We start from the raw sequence: 16,500 nt of genomic DNA on the forward strand, positions 1-16,500 counted from the left end.
TGCTGCACAAGACACAGGGCTATGTTGTGGCTGCAATGGTTCCAGTCAGAACAGTTTATCCCAGTATTGGGAGCTTCTCTTCATGCTTCTACACAGTTACCATTAGATCCCACAAGGGGCTGCTGCTCCATTCTAGTTCTCATCTTTATATTGAGCCTAAGTGTTTTCAACTAAAACTGCTGTAAGTTTCCACATGATTTTGATGATATCCTTCGCTGCCTCACCGCCACTTCGTCATTTGATCCTCCACTATTATTAAACTATCAGACAGCATATCTGACAAGCAGTACTGCAGAGCTAGATGAGTACAAATTTCTCCTATTAAATATGTGAATACTGTAGCCATTGTTTTTGGTAGCATTCCAAATTCCTTTCCTTCTTTCTAGTCTACTCTATCCTACCCCCTGACAAGTGGCAACAGACTAAGATTAGCCTGAGTGTCAAAACCTGGGTGCCGTATTTGATCCCAAAAAGGAGTCCTAACTTCCCATCTGAAACGTCACTAAGATTGTTTTTTCCCACCTTTATGCCATTGCTCAATATTGCTCATCTCACTATACCTGATGGTAATACTCTCAGTGTGTCTTCATAATCTCTAGCCATAACTACTCCAATGTACTCCTGGAGTTCTCCCACATTCTACCCTTCATAAAACTGAGGTAAATCAAAATTCTGACCATCATGTCTTAACTTGAACCAAGACCCATAACCTACCACTCCTGTGATCACTGACCTCCACTGGCACCCAGTCAAGCAATTACTTGATTATAAAATTCTCATCCTTTCTTTCAAATTCCTCCATAGCACCAAGTGTACTAATTAATGGAAGCTTCTTCATCAGTCCCTTCTGCTCCTGTAGTTTAGGCTTCCACACCAGATACTGACTAGGTGGAAGAATTTGGTTACCTGAAAGAAATAAGTTATGAGGCTGGAAAGAGTAAACGTGGGGCAAGCAAGTGATGCAAGCATAGTCAATCTGCAGTTTGAAAATCAGAAGAGAATTAAGTGCAAAAAAGATGGGTAGAATCAGAGAACCATAGAATTTGCTCTGTTCTCCTAGGCAGTCCAAGGGATTAAGGATGACTTTCTTTCACTCTGGTTTGATGGGTTTTGAAATATATGATCCAATGAGGGGCAGATGATGTTTAAATGGTTTGAGGAGATGAATTGTTTCGAGTCTGACATCTTGACATCACCTCTGCACTTACTAATTAAAGTCACTTAATGTTTTTTGCAATCTTCCGGAATAAGCCTTCTTCATTTTGGTTGGTGACAAGCTAGGGGGTCCCATGAGTCAGTGGGTGTAATGGATCTTTGAAAGTGTGCAACAAGGATATTTCTGTTGTCTTCATGAGAGTCTCCTGCCACAACAGAATTCCAAGCAGAGCAATTGCTTTGAGTACATTCTTTCATGGGATGAAGGTCATTAGCAAGGCTGGCAATTGTTGCCCATCCTCCATCACCCTTGAGCTCATTGGTTTTCCAGGATCTTTCAAAAAGCAGTTGAGAGTCATCCACATTTGAGAACCAGAGTCACATGAAGGCTAAATAAGGTAAAATCAGCAGATTTCCTTCTCTAACAGTGAACCCAATGGATTTCTGTGACAAGGAGAAAGTGAGGATTGCAGATGCTGGAGATCAGAGTCAAAAAGTGTGGTGTTGGAAAAGCACAGCAGGTCAGGCAGCATTGAGGAGCAGGAGAGTTGACTTTTCGAGCATAAGCTCTTCATCAGGAACTCCTCATTCCTGGTAAAGAGCTCATGCTCGAAACATCAACTCTCCTGCCCCACGGATTTCTATGAAAATTAACAATGATTACACGTTCATCATCATATTATCTTTTTTAAAAATTCCTGATGTTATTCAAATTTCACCATCTTCTGTTTTGCAGACATGGTAGTTGTAAATATTTATTTTGATTTGTTCACCCTATATCCTTCCTCTCTAGATTATACGTTCTCCCACTTTAATTTTGTAGATACCTTCTCCTTTCTTCCAACATCCCTGTTTTTCCTTCTTCAATCTTGGCCTGCGACTGTTGGCATTTCACTATCTCTCTTGATGTTCCTCCTCTTCCTCCTGATCCCACTCCCACCCAGATCCCCATACCTAGCACCAGTTTTACAGTGCCAATTATTTAATTCACCTTCTTGTTCTCCCACTCCAGTACCACACTGTATTGCCATTCCGAAATATGTAGCTCCAACCCTTCTTGGTTCTGCTTGCACCTATCACTGTGATTTGCCCCTTTCCACCTCAGTTTCTCATGTTTCCTTAACAAGATTGAATCTGTGAATGCAATTCCAGCAATCTAGGTGTTAATGAATGTTCATAGAATGCTAATAAATACAAAAGAAGTCCAAGGTTCAGAAAAATTCAGCCTACCTGAAGGGTTTTCAGACCTTAATATCATTGGGAAAGTGAACTTTTGCCACCTGGCCTAATTCTTTTCCCTGGTTATCATTTCAAACATTCCAGATAGACCTGCATTGTGCCTGCCTTCTCAAGAGATGGCACATACCAGAAATAGAGCTTAACCAAAGGCAAATAAGAGGGGGAGACTCAAGGTTATTAATATCAGAAGCGAAACATTTTTTGAGGAGTTTGACGAAACAAAGGCTAGCAAATGTCCAAGACTTGACCATGCACTTTCTGGAATTGTAGAAGAGATAACTACAGAAATAAAGGGTGTGTGAGGTATGATTTTCCAAAATTACTAACATTCTTGAATGATGCTAGCACAATTTAGAGATGTACTGGCATTATTCAAATAAAAAGGCTGAGAAAAAAACACTGGCAAGAACAGGCCAGGAAATCTTACATTGAGGAAATGTTGCAATCCATTATTAAAGTGTTAACAATATATGCTGAATGTGACAAGACAGGACAAAATCTTTTTTTGTGGAAATGTAATCAGCAGAATAGAACAAGAATAACCATTAGATGTAATGTCTTTAGATTTTCAAACGGCATTTGATAATGTGCTGTGTAAAAGACTAATATAGAAGCTTAGAGACAAGGTATTGGGGTAATATATGAGATTTGATACAAGACAGATTATTTGACAAGGACCACAGGAAAGGGATAAATGGGGCATTTTGAGAGACTTGTAACACAATATGTGGAATCCTGCAAGATATGCATGAAGCCTCAGCTATTTACAATTTGTATTGGATGAGATGGAGAGATGGAGAGACTGAGTCCCTTGGCTGACGATACACAGCTAGGTGAGAATTTAAACTTTGAGGATATGAAATGTCCCCAAGGATAGGTTACTTGAATGTGCATCAAAATGACAGACTTAATATAAAGAAGTGATTTATTTTCTACGTCAGAATCGAGAAGCAGAGTATTTTTACGATAGCCTGAAACTTGTAAAATGTTGTTCAGAAAGATTTGATCATGTTTGTACAAGATACATTAAATTATCATGCAGTTACAGCAAGCAATTAGAAAAGCACATTGCATGGTGGTCTTTGTTGCAAGGAAATTGGAATTAAAGGATAAAGAAGCCTTGCTAAAATTGCATAGGGCTTTGAGAGATTACAGCTGGAATATTGTATGGAGTTTGGTCTCCATATTTAAGGAGGTATGTACAGGCTGGTACAGTGGAATTTCACTAGAAGGGCACTGGAGGAATAGGATTACCCTATGATATGAGGCTTTTTATTTTCGTTCATGTGGCTTGAACATTTTGTTTTGATTCAGTCCTGGGATGTGGGATTCACTGTCAGGGCCAATTGTCATTGTCCATCCCTAGTTACCCCTGATACAGTGGTGGCGAGCTGTCACCTTGAACTGCTGCAGTCTCTGTGTTGTAGGTAAACTCACATTGCGGTTAGGGCATGAATTCCAGGATTGAGACCCAGTGGAGGAATGCTGGCATATTTCCAAGTCAGGATGTTCAGTGGCTTGAAGGGGAACCTGCAGGTTGGCATATGTATCTGCTATGCTAGTCTTTCAAGTTAATGGTGTTTGGAAGGTGCTGTCTAAAGATAATAACATTTTAATAACATTTAATAAAAATTAAAGAGGATAATTAAACAGAGTCCAACATTTCTTTCTCTGCCCCTAGAATCCCACACCATGCCACCACCAAAGTCTGACTTTGGGCTATCCAGCCCACACCATGCCACTGCCAGACTCCGTGCTCCGGGCTACACCAGGCTGTGCCTTTTCACTGCCAGAGTCCCCGCTCTGCGCTACACCAGACTATGCAAAAGTGAGGACTGCAGATGCTGGAGATCAGAGTCTAGATCAGAGTGGTGCTGGAAAAGCACAGCAGGCCAGGCAGTATCTGAGGAGCAGGAAAATTGACGTTTTGGGCAAAAGCCCTTCATCAAGCCCTTCACTATACCAACCAGGCAGTCAGGTCACAGGCTAATTGCAAGGTTATATGAATAGCCGCTCAGATTAAGATTCTGACTCCTATCAAGAGTGTAGGAACAATTGAAAAGGTATCCTCCAAAGGTGCTTGTTGGGCACCAGAAACACCTTTGCAGCATTGAATCATAACTTAAAAGGTGGGCTTTCAGTCCAATATGCCTGTGGAAGCATATTGTCAATGAATGTTCAATTATTTCTAATTGCCTGTTCTTTTCACATAGCCTCAGCAATATCTTCATTTCAAATAGAACCTAATTTCCTTCAGAAAGTTATGACTGAATTCCTTTCAGGCTGTGTACTTCAAATCATAATACCTCAATAAAAGATTTTAATTCCTTAATGGTTCTTTTACTAGTTATTTTCTGTTCCCTAATAAATGCTAATTCATCATCATTTCTGGTGCCTAGTCCTTTTGTCACCAGGTTTAAAGCATCAGCATATGGCATGCCACCCTTCACTGGCCGGGGAATGGAGGGTACAAGAGTTGGCAAACCATGTTGCAGCTATATAAAACCCTTAACCAGTTGCATTTGGAGTATTGTGTGCAGTTTTGGTCGCCACACTGCCAGAAGGACGTGGAAGCTTTGGAGAGAGTGCAGAGAAGGTTCACCAGGGTGTTGATTGGTCTCAAGGGCATTGGCTATGAGGAAAGGTTCAAAAGCCTAGGATTATTTTCACTGGAAAGATGGTTGCTGAGAGCAGACCTGATAGATGGCTACAAAATTATGAGAGGCATAGATATGGTGGATTGTCAGAGGCTTTTTTTTTCCCATAGTTGAAGCTCCAATTACAAAGGGGGCACACGTTCAAGGTGAGAGGGAGAAAGTTTAAGGGAGATGGGAGGTTTTCACACAGAGATTGGTAGAAACCTGGAATGCATTGCCAGAAGAGATGGTGGAAGCAGGCACATTGGCGACATTTAAGAGGCATCAGGATGGTTTCATGAATAGGGAGGGAATAGAGGGATACAGACTGATTAAGGGCAGAATTTTTTTTAGTTTAATTAGGGTATGAAGATCAGCACAGGCTTGGAGGGCCAAGGTGCCTGTTTTGTTCTTTTGTTCTCTTTTGTTTTTAAAGGCAATTCTGACTCAAGTGGAACTGTTGTGATGTTAGTTATAAAGTATGGGCATCCTACAGGTTTAGTATTGAGGTCTTAGAATCATAGCATCCTACAGCAAGGAGATAGGCACTTTGGCCCAAACTGGTCCATGCCGACGAAAATGTCCATTCACACGAACCCCATTTCCCTGCACTTGGCCCATATCCTTCTAAACCTGTCCTTTCTATGTATTTGTCCAAATGCCTTTTAAATGTTGTTATTGTACCCACCTCAACCACACCCACTGGCAACTCATTCCATATGTGTATCACACTCTGTGTAAAAACGTTGTCCTTCGGGTTCCCTTTTCCTCTTTCCCTTCCAACCTTAAACTCTTGCCCTCTAGTCCTCAATTCCTTAACTCTGGGAAAAAGACGAAGTGCATTCATCGTATCCATGCCTCTCATGATTCTATAAGATCCCCTCTCAGTCTCCTGTGCTCTAAAGAAAAAAGCCCAGTGTACTAAAAGCCTCCTTCACTGCCCTGTCTACCTGTGATTCCGCGATCAAAGAACCATGCAGCTGAACTTCAAGGTCCCTCTGTTCCACTACACTCCTTAAGGCCCTACCATTCACCATGAAACTCCTACCTTGATTAAACTTTTCAAAATGCAAGACCTCACACTTATCTGTATTAATATCTATCTGATTTGAGTATTTTCATGAAACTCAAACTGCAGGTTCCTCCTCAAAGTGTGCAGTTAAAACAGCGATGATGTAAGCTTTAAGTGCTTCACCTGTAATTTTAACCTGTCCCCGTTGGACATCAGGGTTCTGGTATTTATAATATTATGAGCAACAATTGTTAGCACTTGCCTGTTGATTTGTGCTTTAAACTCCTTGCATTGCTCTGTCCATCTGATTCTTTCACCACTCAGACCATCAATGAGTGCTGATGCTGCTTCCATCTTTCTTCTACATGTTTCTGCATCTTCCAACAAGTCCTAAACAATAAAAAACAGCTTCAGTTAGTGCCAGTTCCTCAGCCCTCTGAATGTCAGCCATACAATTAGGGGTAGAATTTCTCCAGCATTCTCATCATCCATTTAAAAAGGTGGGTGGAAAGCTCAATCACTTAAAATATCAGAAATACATTTTTTTCTGTTTTGTTATTGTCTACATCAGGTGGGTAAAGTGAAAAACATTGGCTCTGGAAGGTTCTGCATCTTAATTTCTGATATTATAATTGCTCTGGACATCAGGTCATAGAGTCATAGTGATATACAGCATGGAAACAGAATCAATCCAACCCGTCCATACTGACCAGATATCCCAACCCAATTTAGTCCCACCTGCCAGCACCCGGCCCATATCCCTCAAAACCCTTCCTATTCATATACTCATCCAAATGCCTCTTAAATGTTGCAATTGTACCAGCCTCCACCGCTTCCTCTGGCAGCTCATTCCATACACGTACCACCCTCTGCATGAAAAAACTGCCCAGTTGCTCTCTTTTATATCTTTCCCCTTTCACCCTAAGCCTATGCCGTCTAGTTCTGGACTCCCCAACCCCAGGGAAAAGACTTTGCCTATTTACCCTATCCATGCCCCTCATAATTTTGTAAATCTCTATAAGGTCACCCCTCATCCTCCGACGCTCCAGGGAAAACAGCCCCAGCCTGTTCAGCCTCTCACTATAGCTTAAATCCTCCAACCCTGGCAACATCCTTGTAAATCTTTTCTGAACCCTTTCACATTTCACAACATCTTTCCAATAGGAAGGAGACCAGAATTGCACGCAATATTCCAACAGTAGCCTAACCAATGTCTTGTACAGCCGCAACATGACCTCCCAACTCCTGTACTCAATACTCTGACTAATAAAGGAAAGCAAACCAAATGCCTTCTTCACTATCCTATCTACCTGCGACTCCACTTTCAAGGAGCTATGAACCTGTACTCCAAGGTCTCTTTTGTTCAGCAACACTCCCTAGGACCTTACCATAAGTGTATAAGTCCTGCTAAGATTTGCTTTTCCAAACTGCAGCACCTCACATTTATCTGAATTAAACTCCACCTGCCACTTCTCAGCCCATTGGCCCATCTGGTCAAGATCCTGTTGTAATCTGAGGTAACCCTCTGTGCTGTCCACTACACCTCCAATTTTGGTGTCATCTGCAAACTTACTAACTGTACCTCTTATGCTCGCATCAAAATCATTTATGTAAATGACAAAAAGTAGAGGACCCAGCACTCATCCATGTGGCACTCTACTGGTCACAGGCCTCCAGTCTGAAAAAGAACCCTCCTCCACCACCCTCTGTCTTCTACCTTTGAGCCAGTTCTGTATCCAAATGGCTAGTTCTCCCTGTATTCCGTGAGATCTAACCTTGATAATCAGTCTCCCATGGGGAACCTTGTCGAATGCCTTACTGAAGTCCATTTAGATAACATCTACCTCTCTGCCCTCATCAATTCTCTTTGTTACTTCCTCAAAAAACTCAATCAAGTTTGTGAGACATGATTTCCCATGCACAAAGACATGCTGACTATCCCTAATCAGTCCTTGCCTTTCCAAATACATGTACATCCTGTCCCTCAGGATTCCCTCCAACAACTTGTCCACCACCGACGTCTATAGTTCCCTGGCTTGTACTTACAACCCTTCTTAAACAGTGGCACCACGTTAGCCAACCTCCAGTCTTCCGGCACCTCACCTGTGACTATCGATGATACAAATATCTCAGCAAGAGGTCTGGCAGTTACTTCTCTAGCTTCCCACAAAGTTCTAGGGTACACCTGATCAGGTCCTGGGGATTTACCCACCTTTACCCGTTTCAAGACATCCAGCACTTCCTCTTTAATCTGTATATTTTGCAAGATGTCACATCTATTTCCCTACAGTCTATATCCTTATCCTTTTCCACGGTAAATAGTGATGCAAAATACTAATTTGGTATCTCACCCATTTTCTCCCCCATTATAAACCTTTTTGAGCTATCTAAAGTGTGAAAGGCACTATATGAATGCAAGATTTACTTTTTGAATACATTCTCCTCCCTCACACAATTGATAATGTGTATTGGGTACCATAAAATGATGATGTGTAGTTAGCAGCAAAACTTGCATCTTCTTCTTACTGGTGCAATTTAAATGCATCACCATATTACATTTTTAGTGTAAATAATACATTGTACAAACACATAATTAAATTAAATATATCAAAACATAAATAAACTTGAACATTTGGACATTGATCAATAATCATATTAAAAAAAATTAGCTACAAGTACTATGGATTCTGACTCACCATTTTCTCCTTCATGGCAGCATCAAACTTGGCCTGTACCTTGTCAAGTTCAGCTTGCTTCTCATCCAGCTGTGCCTGGGCAGTTCCTAACTCCTTCATAGCCCGTTGGAGGCGGTTTTCTTGCACTGCCAAATTAGCCTAAAAACAGGTATTAAAAACAGAAACCTATCATTTCAAATCTTTTTACAAAATGTCTTCTCAGTCTCAGCACCGGCAGATTTTCCTTCTCATTGATATCAGCATGTTACAGCAATAGACGTAAACAGTATGTTAGGTGTACAGGAAAAACTGGCAATTTAAGGTAAAGGTCGGAAAGTGTGGACTCATTTACCTTGAGCTGAAGAAAGCTATATCAGAATATTTTATAATTAGAGTGAATTTAAGAACTAATAATGGTGTGTGTATGGAATTAGCTGCCACAGGAAGTGGTGGAGGCTGGTACAATTACAATATTTAGAAGATGGGACTAGATTAATTTAGAACATCTGGTCAGCATGGACGTGTTGGACTGAAGGGTCTGTTTCCATGCTGTACGTCTCTGTGACTTTAATATAAATGCATATATACATTTGTATAAAAACACATTAAAATAGTGTACAGCTCCTACAGACAATATTCAGAACTTTCATAGAATGTTGCTTTTTATCTCAAGAGGGCTAACAAGACAAAGTGAGCAGATATTATGCTATAATTGTATGGAGTTCTACGTCAAATATATCCAGAGTACCTACTGCATTTGGTTCTGGGCACTGCAACTGAAGAAGCACAATTGATCATGAAAGAAGGAGGAGGAGGTGGGGGTCGGGGTGGTGGGGAGGAAGGCAGTGCTCATTGACTAGAATTATACCGGGGTTCAAATGGTCAAATTATGAGGATTATTTGTTACATTATCTAGATATGTATTTACTTCAGTATAGAAGATTATTGTTGACCTAATGTTTGAAATGTTAAAAGATTTTCATAGGGTGGATAGAAAGAAACTATTTCCCATAAAGGAGAATAAAGAATTATAACCTTGAAATTAGAGTCAAATTATATATGTGTGATGTGAGAGCACAAAGAGTGCTGGGAATTTGGAACTCTCTTGCCAAAAGGTGGTTGAGGTTGTGTCATTTGAAAAATCAGATATATTTTTGTTAGGCAGGATTACTGAGGGGATTTGAACCAAAGCAGGGAAAGGGACTTCTGATCCAATCAGCCATGAGCTGATTTAAATAACAGTACAGGTTCAAGTGACAAAATGACTAACTTGTGTTCTATGTTCCAATGAGTGTAAAGTAATAAAATGTATTTTGCCATTTTTCCATGAAAGGTGGTAGGAAAATTTAAGATATTCAGCTAATGCACAACTAGATATGAGCACACCTAAAACTAGACCATAAAACAAAGGCGTGGTAAAAACAATGACTGCAGATGCTGGAAACCAGATTCTGGATCAGTGGTGCTGGAAGAGCACAGCAATTCAGGCAGCATCCGAGGACAGGCTTGTCCTCGGATGCTGCCTGAATTGCTGTGCTCTTCCAGCACCACTGATCCAGAATAAAACAAAGGCACCAATGTTCCATCCTGCGTTCTTCATAAATGAAGTTTTGTAACAAGCTGGAAACCATTAACATTTCTATTTTCATTTAGACTTCTGCAAATATGAAACCATTCAAACAGCAGAGTCGACAATTCTGAAGGATATTTGTGCCGAAATCAAATCATGTAGTGAAATCTTTTCTGTGCTTTGGTTCATTTTAATGTTCTTTTTGTTCAGTATTACCTTGAGCGGCAGAACCTCTTTGTTGATAGCAAAGAAAGAAGCCATAGCTTGAGTCCAGGATAACAAACCAGCGACATTCCCACAGACCTTTTTAGCATGTTCAAATGTATAATCTTCCATCATGAAATATGGCTGGAGAAGTTCTACTGTTTCATCATTGATGGTGTCCTTTGGAAACTGCTGCAGGGCCTGGAGAAAGCCAGTGCCACTCAACAACTAGAATAAAAGAAAATAAATAAGAATTCCTTTTTACAATTCAGATTGAGTCATTGATAGAAACTGATGGCTTTAATGAGTCGATAACTTGATTAGTGTTGTATCATGTGAGTACCCTTGTACTCAGTAAATCCCCAAAATTGTACTTATGCATGAAATAAAGAACAAACAATGCAAAACACTTCGTCTTAACGTTTCTTAAAGAAAACTGTGGAGTGAATTTATAAGTCATTCACTTGACTTATTGATTCCTAAGATAAAGCCCATAGACGCAACTCTATCAATGTTCAACAGTTTTGTAACAATCAATCTGAAATGTGTGGCAGTGTCTGGAAGTGAACTTGATTTTCGTCAGTAGAACAAAATGCGCTTAATGGGCTCTGCATATAAATTGAACAATTGAAAATATCGGGATTTAATGGTGGTAGTTAATTGGTGAAAATTGCCAGAGGAGATTTGGTGGTGGGAAAAACCGTTCAATTGCGTGTGATGTCATTTCTGGATATAAATAAAGTATGAAGAGAAAACAAAATGGGCTTAGAATTATTTCACGCAGAGCCAGGTTCTCTATTTCTTTGAAGCTAATAGACTTATGTTCTGTCTGAGATGGATCATCAATTGCTTTAAGCCCAGACTGGCTGATGGTGGAGAGCAATTTCACCCCCAATATGTTTGACAGTTAATTCCACTCAAAAAAAGGATGGGGTAACTGAACACCTTGAAAATACTCAGTTAAACATGGAGAGCCAGCATGGATTCAAGACTGATAGATCATGCCTGATAAATGTCATTGAATTTCATCCTCAGAGAGGGGTAGTTCTGTCCCACCCTGCCCCCTGTAAAAACGCCATCCCATATTCCCAATTTCTTCGTCTCCGCCGCATCTGCTCCCAGGAGGACCAATTCCAAAAGCGAACAACCCAGATGGCCTCCTTCTTCAAAGACCGCAATTTCCCCCCAGACGTGATCGATGATGCTCTTCACCGCATCTCCTCCACTTCCCGCTCCTCTGCCCTTGAGCCCCGCCTCTCCAATCGCCACCAGAACAGAACCTCACTGGTCCTCACCTACCACCCCACCAACCTCCATATACATCATTTGATCCGTCGTCATTTCCGCCACCTCCAAACGGATCCCACCACCAGGGATATATTTCCCTCCCCTCCCCTACCAGCATTCCAAAAAGACCACCCCCTCCGTGACTCCCTCGTCAGGTCCACACCCCCCCACCAACCCAACCTCCACTCCCGACACCTTCCCCTGCAACCGCAAGAAATGCAAAACTTGCGCCCACACCTCCCCCCTTACTTCCCTCCAAGGCCCCAAGGGATCCTTCCATATCCGCCACAAATTCACCTGCACCTCCACACACATCATTTACTGCATCCGCTGCACCCGATGTGGCCTCCTCTATATTGGGGAGACAGGCCGCCTACTTGCGGAACGTTTCAGAGAACACCTCTGGGACACCGGGACCAACCAACCCAACCACCCCGTGGCTCAACACTTCAACTCCCCCTCCCACTCCACCAAGGACATGCAGGTCCTTGGACTTCTCCATCGCCAAACCATAGCAACACAACGGCTGGAGGAAGTGCGCCTCATCTTCCGCCTAGGAACCCTCCAACCACAAGGCATGAACTCAGATTTCTCCAGTTTCCTCATTTCCCCTCCCCCCACCTTGTCTCAGTCCCAACCCTCGAACTCAGCATCACCTTCCTAACCTGCAATCTTCTTCCTGACCTCTCTGCCCCCACCCCCACTCCGGCCTATCACCCTCATCTTATCACCCTCACCTTAACCTCCTTCCACCTATCACATTTCCAACGCCCCTCCCCCAAGTCCCTCCTCCCTACCTTTTATCTTAGCCTACTTGGCACACTTTCCTCATTCCTGAAGAAGGGCTCATGCCCGAAACGTCGATTCTCCTGCTCCTTGGATGTTGCCTGACCTGCTGCGCTTTTCCAGCATCAGATGTGAGGTATCCGTTATGGATCAAAAGAAATGTCCAAAGGGATTCAGGTGCACAGATCTTTAAATGTCATGAACAAGTATGGAAAATATTTAAGCAAGCTGATGGAATGCTGGCCTTATTCCAGAGGACAAGGATGCAGATGTAATGCTGCAGTTAGCAAAACCCTGGTTAGACCCCACTTGGTGTACTGAGAGGAGGTCTGGGCACCACACCTAAGGAAGGATATATTGGTCTTGGAGGGAGTACACCATAGACTTATAAGAATAAGGCCTGGACTTCAGACATTAAGTTCTGAGGACAGATTATACAGATTAGTTTAGAAAGTTAAGAGGTGGTCTTCTAAACCTTCTTGAGGTTGAAGTCTTCAAAATATTAACAGGATAAGACAGGTACATTAAAATAACTTTTCCCACTGGTTGGGGATTCCAGAACTAGGGAGCATAGTCTGAGAATTAGGGCCACACTGTTTCGGGGAGATGCCAGAAAAGTCCTCGACTTAGGAAGGGTGGTAAATGTTTGGAATGTTCTTCCACAAATGGCAGTGGATGGTGGAACAGTTGTTAATTTTAAATGTGAGATAGATAAATCTTAGTAAAGCAAAGGTACTAAGGAATATGGGCCAAAGTCAGATATATGGGATAAGAGCACAGATCAGCCAAGATATCATTGAATGATGGAACAGGCTCGAGGGACTGAATGGCGTACTCCTGTATCTATGTTCCCATGTTATGAATTTAATAACTGTCAGAAGACATTGTAGTGATTGGAATTGGTTGGATCTTGTTGACTAAGAGGTTCTTGATTGGGGTCATTGACCTGGGCTAATCAGTAAAGCCCTGGCTGACCAATGTAATTAGGAAGTTAGAATCTCCTCAGTTGAACAAAAATATATCCAGGAGATGAGAATCTCCTAAGTTCAAGGGAACTGACTTTGAACTGGCTGGTCATAGCCAGTGTGCTCCAGTGAGGAGAACTGATTTCTGTGCTGGCTCAGTTACAGCGGTATGTACTGTTGTTTATTAGAACTGGTTCCTGAATTGGCTGACTAAATGGCCAGTGGTACTGTTGAAGAGACTTGTGAGTTCCAGGATGACTCAGTGATGCGACCCAGCCTTGTGTTGTTGGTTTGTGGGTTGTGTCATTGCGGGTAGGGCATTCTCCTGTGTGTGGACCATGCTTCCACAGGGGGAATCTGTTCCTGTGAGTGAACTTTGCTTGTGTGTGGATTGCTCTGTGTGTGGATTTGCTTTCATGTAGGGACTCTGTTGTCAGAAGTGGACTTTGCTCTTGTATGTGGACTCTGCCTTTGGTCAAGGACTCTGTCCGGTGTTGGGAATTTCTATTGTGTGAGGATTTTGTAAATCTGGTTACTGTATGTGGGTCAGTAATTGACTGTGTTTGGGGCTTTTATGTGTGTAGTTGAGTAGCTAGAGATTAGAAGGTTGGCCGAGGACCGTGAGTGCTGAGTGCTCAATGGCCCTTGGCCGGTCTGTGTGATGAAATGCAGCCTACTGGCCAGTTAGTGCATGGATCAACCAGGGGCTGGGTGGCTGATAATCGACCCGGAGGAATGTGGCCCAGAGTGGGCTAGTCAGTACATGGGGTGGCTGTCAGCCGGAGGGTCAATGACTGGCCTGGTGGAAAGCCGGCTTGAGGTGGGGGTCTGTTAGTACATGGAGTGGCCCGGAGGCCAGGCAGCCAACAGCTTGCTTGCGGGAAAGCTGGTCAGGGGAGAGGCAGCCAGCCTGCGAGTTGGCTGAGGGCCGGATGGTCAATGATTAGCCTGTGGGGAAGGTGGGCTGGGATGGGTGGGGACCAGGCAACTGATAGCGTGCTCACAAAAAAGCCGGTATAGGCAAGCCGATCAGTATGCAGGGAGGCTGAGCCAGGTGGCCAATCCATAGGAAGGCTGACTTGGGGAGGACCAGTCAGTCCACAGGGAGGCTGGGAGCCAGACAGTCGATGGCCGGTCTATAGGAAAGCTGGTGAGGTGAAAAGGTCAGTCAGTTTGTGGGGAGGCCGAGTGCTGGAAAGCTGACAGCCCGACTTTAGGAAAGCAGATTGGGGGTGGTTTGGTTAGTATGTAGGGTGAAAGTGAGGTCTGCAGATGCTGGAGATCAAAGTTGAAACTTTATTGCTGGAACAGCACAGCAGGTCAGGCAGCATCCAGGGAACAGGAGATTCGACGTTTCGGGCACAGGCCCTTCTTCAGGAATGAGTCATTCCTGAAGAAGGGCCTGTGCCCGAAACGTCGAATCTCCTGTTCCCTGGATGCTGCCTGACCTGCTGTGCTGTTCCAGCAATAAAGTTTCAACTTAGTATGTAGGGTGACCAGGAGCTGGGAGGACAATGACCGGGCTGGAGGATCGTGGGCTGGGGAGGGTCAGTCAGTACGCAGGGCAGCTGGAATCCAGAACACTGACAATCTGCTCATAGGAAAGCAGCCCAGGGAGGTTCAGTCAATTTGCAGGGTGAATGGGAGCTGAGCAGTTGACGAACAGCCCAGAGGAAAGCGGATCTGGGGAGGTACACAGGGCAGCTGAAGACTGGAAGGCCGATAACTGTCCTGCAGGAAGGCTAGCCAAAGACGGTCTAGTCAGTACATAGTTCTAGATTAGAGTGGTGCTGGAAAAGCACAGCAGTTCAGGCAGCATCCGAGGAGCAGGAAAATCGACGTTTCGGCCAAAGCCCTTCATCAGGAATAGAAGCAGGGTGCCTGCAGAGTGGATAGATAAATAAGAGGAGGGTGGGGGTGGGGAGAAAGTAGCATTGAGTACAATAGGTGGATGGGGTTGGGAATGGAGGTGATAGATCAGAGAGGAGGGTGGAGTGGATAGGTAGAAAGGAAGATAGGCAGGTAGGACAAGTCATGGGGACAGTGCTGAGCTGGATGTTTAGAGCTGGGGTGAGGTGGGGTGTAGGGTCCTCAGGGGCAGGAGGGTGTCGGGGGAGTTCAGTTATGTAATCAGTGGGTTTTATTGTTGAATGTTGTGTTTGGCTATATTATGTTTTGTAGACTACTCTTCTTTGTGCCTGGATGCAGGTGATGTGTTAAGTGCTTCCAACTGTGTACTGTGGGCTCCAGTCTGCTGTAAATTTTGCCATTAGGGGCTGAAATGGACACTTTACTGGATTTCTGTCATTGTAGTATCTTTAAGAGGACAGTGACTTGTGTGAAAATCCTGCATGTATTTTATGTAATGCTGTTTGTTTTGTGAAATTTTGGGCACCCTCTGGTCTGTCCCTATTTCTCTTGTGTATTGTTATTGGTGTATTGTGTTTTGCATGCCTATACTAAAAAACCCAGGAGATTAGAATCTCCTCAGTACAGGGACTGACTCCGAGCTGAGTGATCACAGTCAATGTACTGTGAGGAGGGAGAGAGTAAAAAAGAAAAAAATATAACCAGGAGGTTCCAGGGGTGTCTGTGTTCTATGCACTGTTTTATCGTTCATTTGATTGAACTGTCTTGTGTGAGTTTGTGCCACTGTTTCCTTTTGGATAATATAACATGGGATTTGAGGTACATCCTCATTTCCCTGTTGACTGGTTGTACAGTGGGGCTTAAGGTTTGGCCTTGCTGCCCCTTTCCTCTGTAAACTGCTTTTCTTGTGAACTCATGCTTATTGTTTATTGTTAACTGCTTGTATTTTGTACCACTTCATAAAATAAAGTAACCCGGAGATTAGAATCTCCTCAGTTCAGGGACTGACCTTGAGCTGACTGACTATAGCCAGTGTAACTGTGAGTTTTTGTTCTTGGTTTTAGTCCATCTGTGGGAAGTGGCTCTTGAGCCAACTGGCCAC

General features: G+C 43.1%; 1 protein-coding gene across 1 annotated transcript in view; it reads right to left on the reverse strand.

Annotated features, from left to right (window-relative positions):
- Positions 1–16,500, reverse strand: part of LOC122540179 (dynein axonemal heavy chain 8-like) — a 1,258,818-nt gene that overhangs the window by 171,003 nt on the left and 1,071,315 nt on the right. Inside the window, exons 69-71 of the mRNA XM_087976819.1 lie at positions 10,504–10,719; positions 8,739–8,876; positions 6,305–6,432 (exon numbers count right to left, since the gene is read on the reverse strand). Coding sequence (XP_087832945.1) covers positions 6,305–6,432; positions 8,739–8,876; positions 10,504–10,719 — 482 coding nt within the window. The remainder of the gene's footprint in view (positions 1–6,304; positions 6,433–8,738; positions 8,877–10,503; positions 10,720–16,500) is intronic.

This window comes from Chiloscyllium plagiosum, unplaced genomic scaffold (assembly GCF_037043375.1).
Source record: "Chiloscyllium plagiosum isolate Xiang-an unplaced genomic scaffold, Cpla_swu_hap1 HiC_scaffold_3, whole genome shotgun sequence".
Classification (NCBI taxonomy): domain Eukaryota; kingdom Metazoa; phylum Chordata; class Chondrichthyes; order Orectolobiformes; family Hemiscylliidae; genus Chiloscyllium; species Chiloscyllium plagiosum.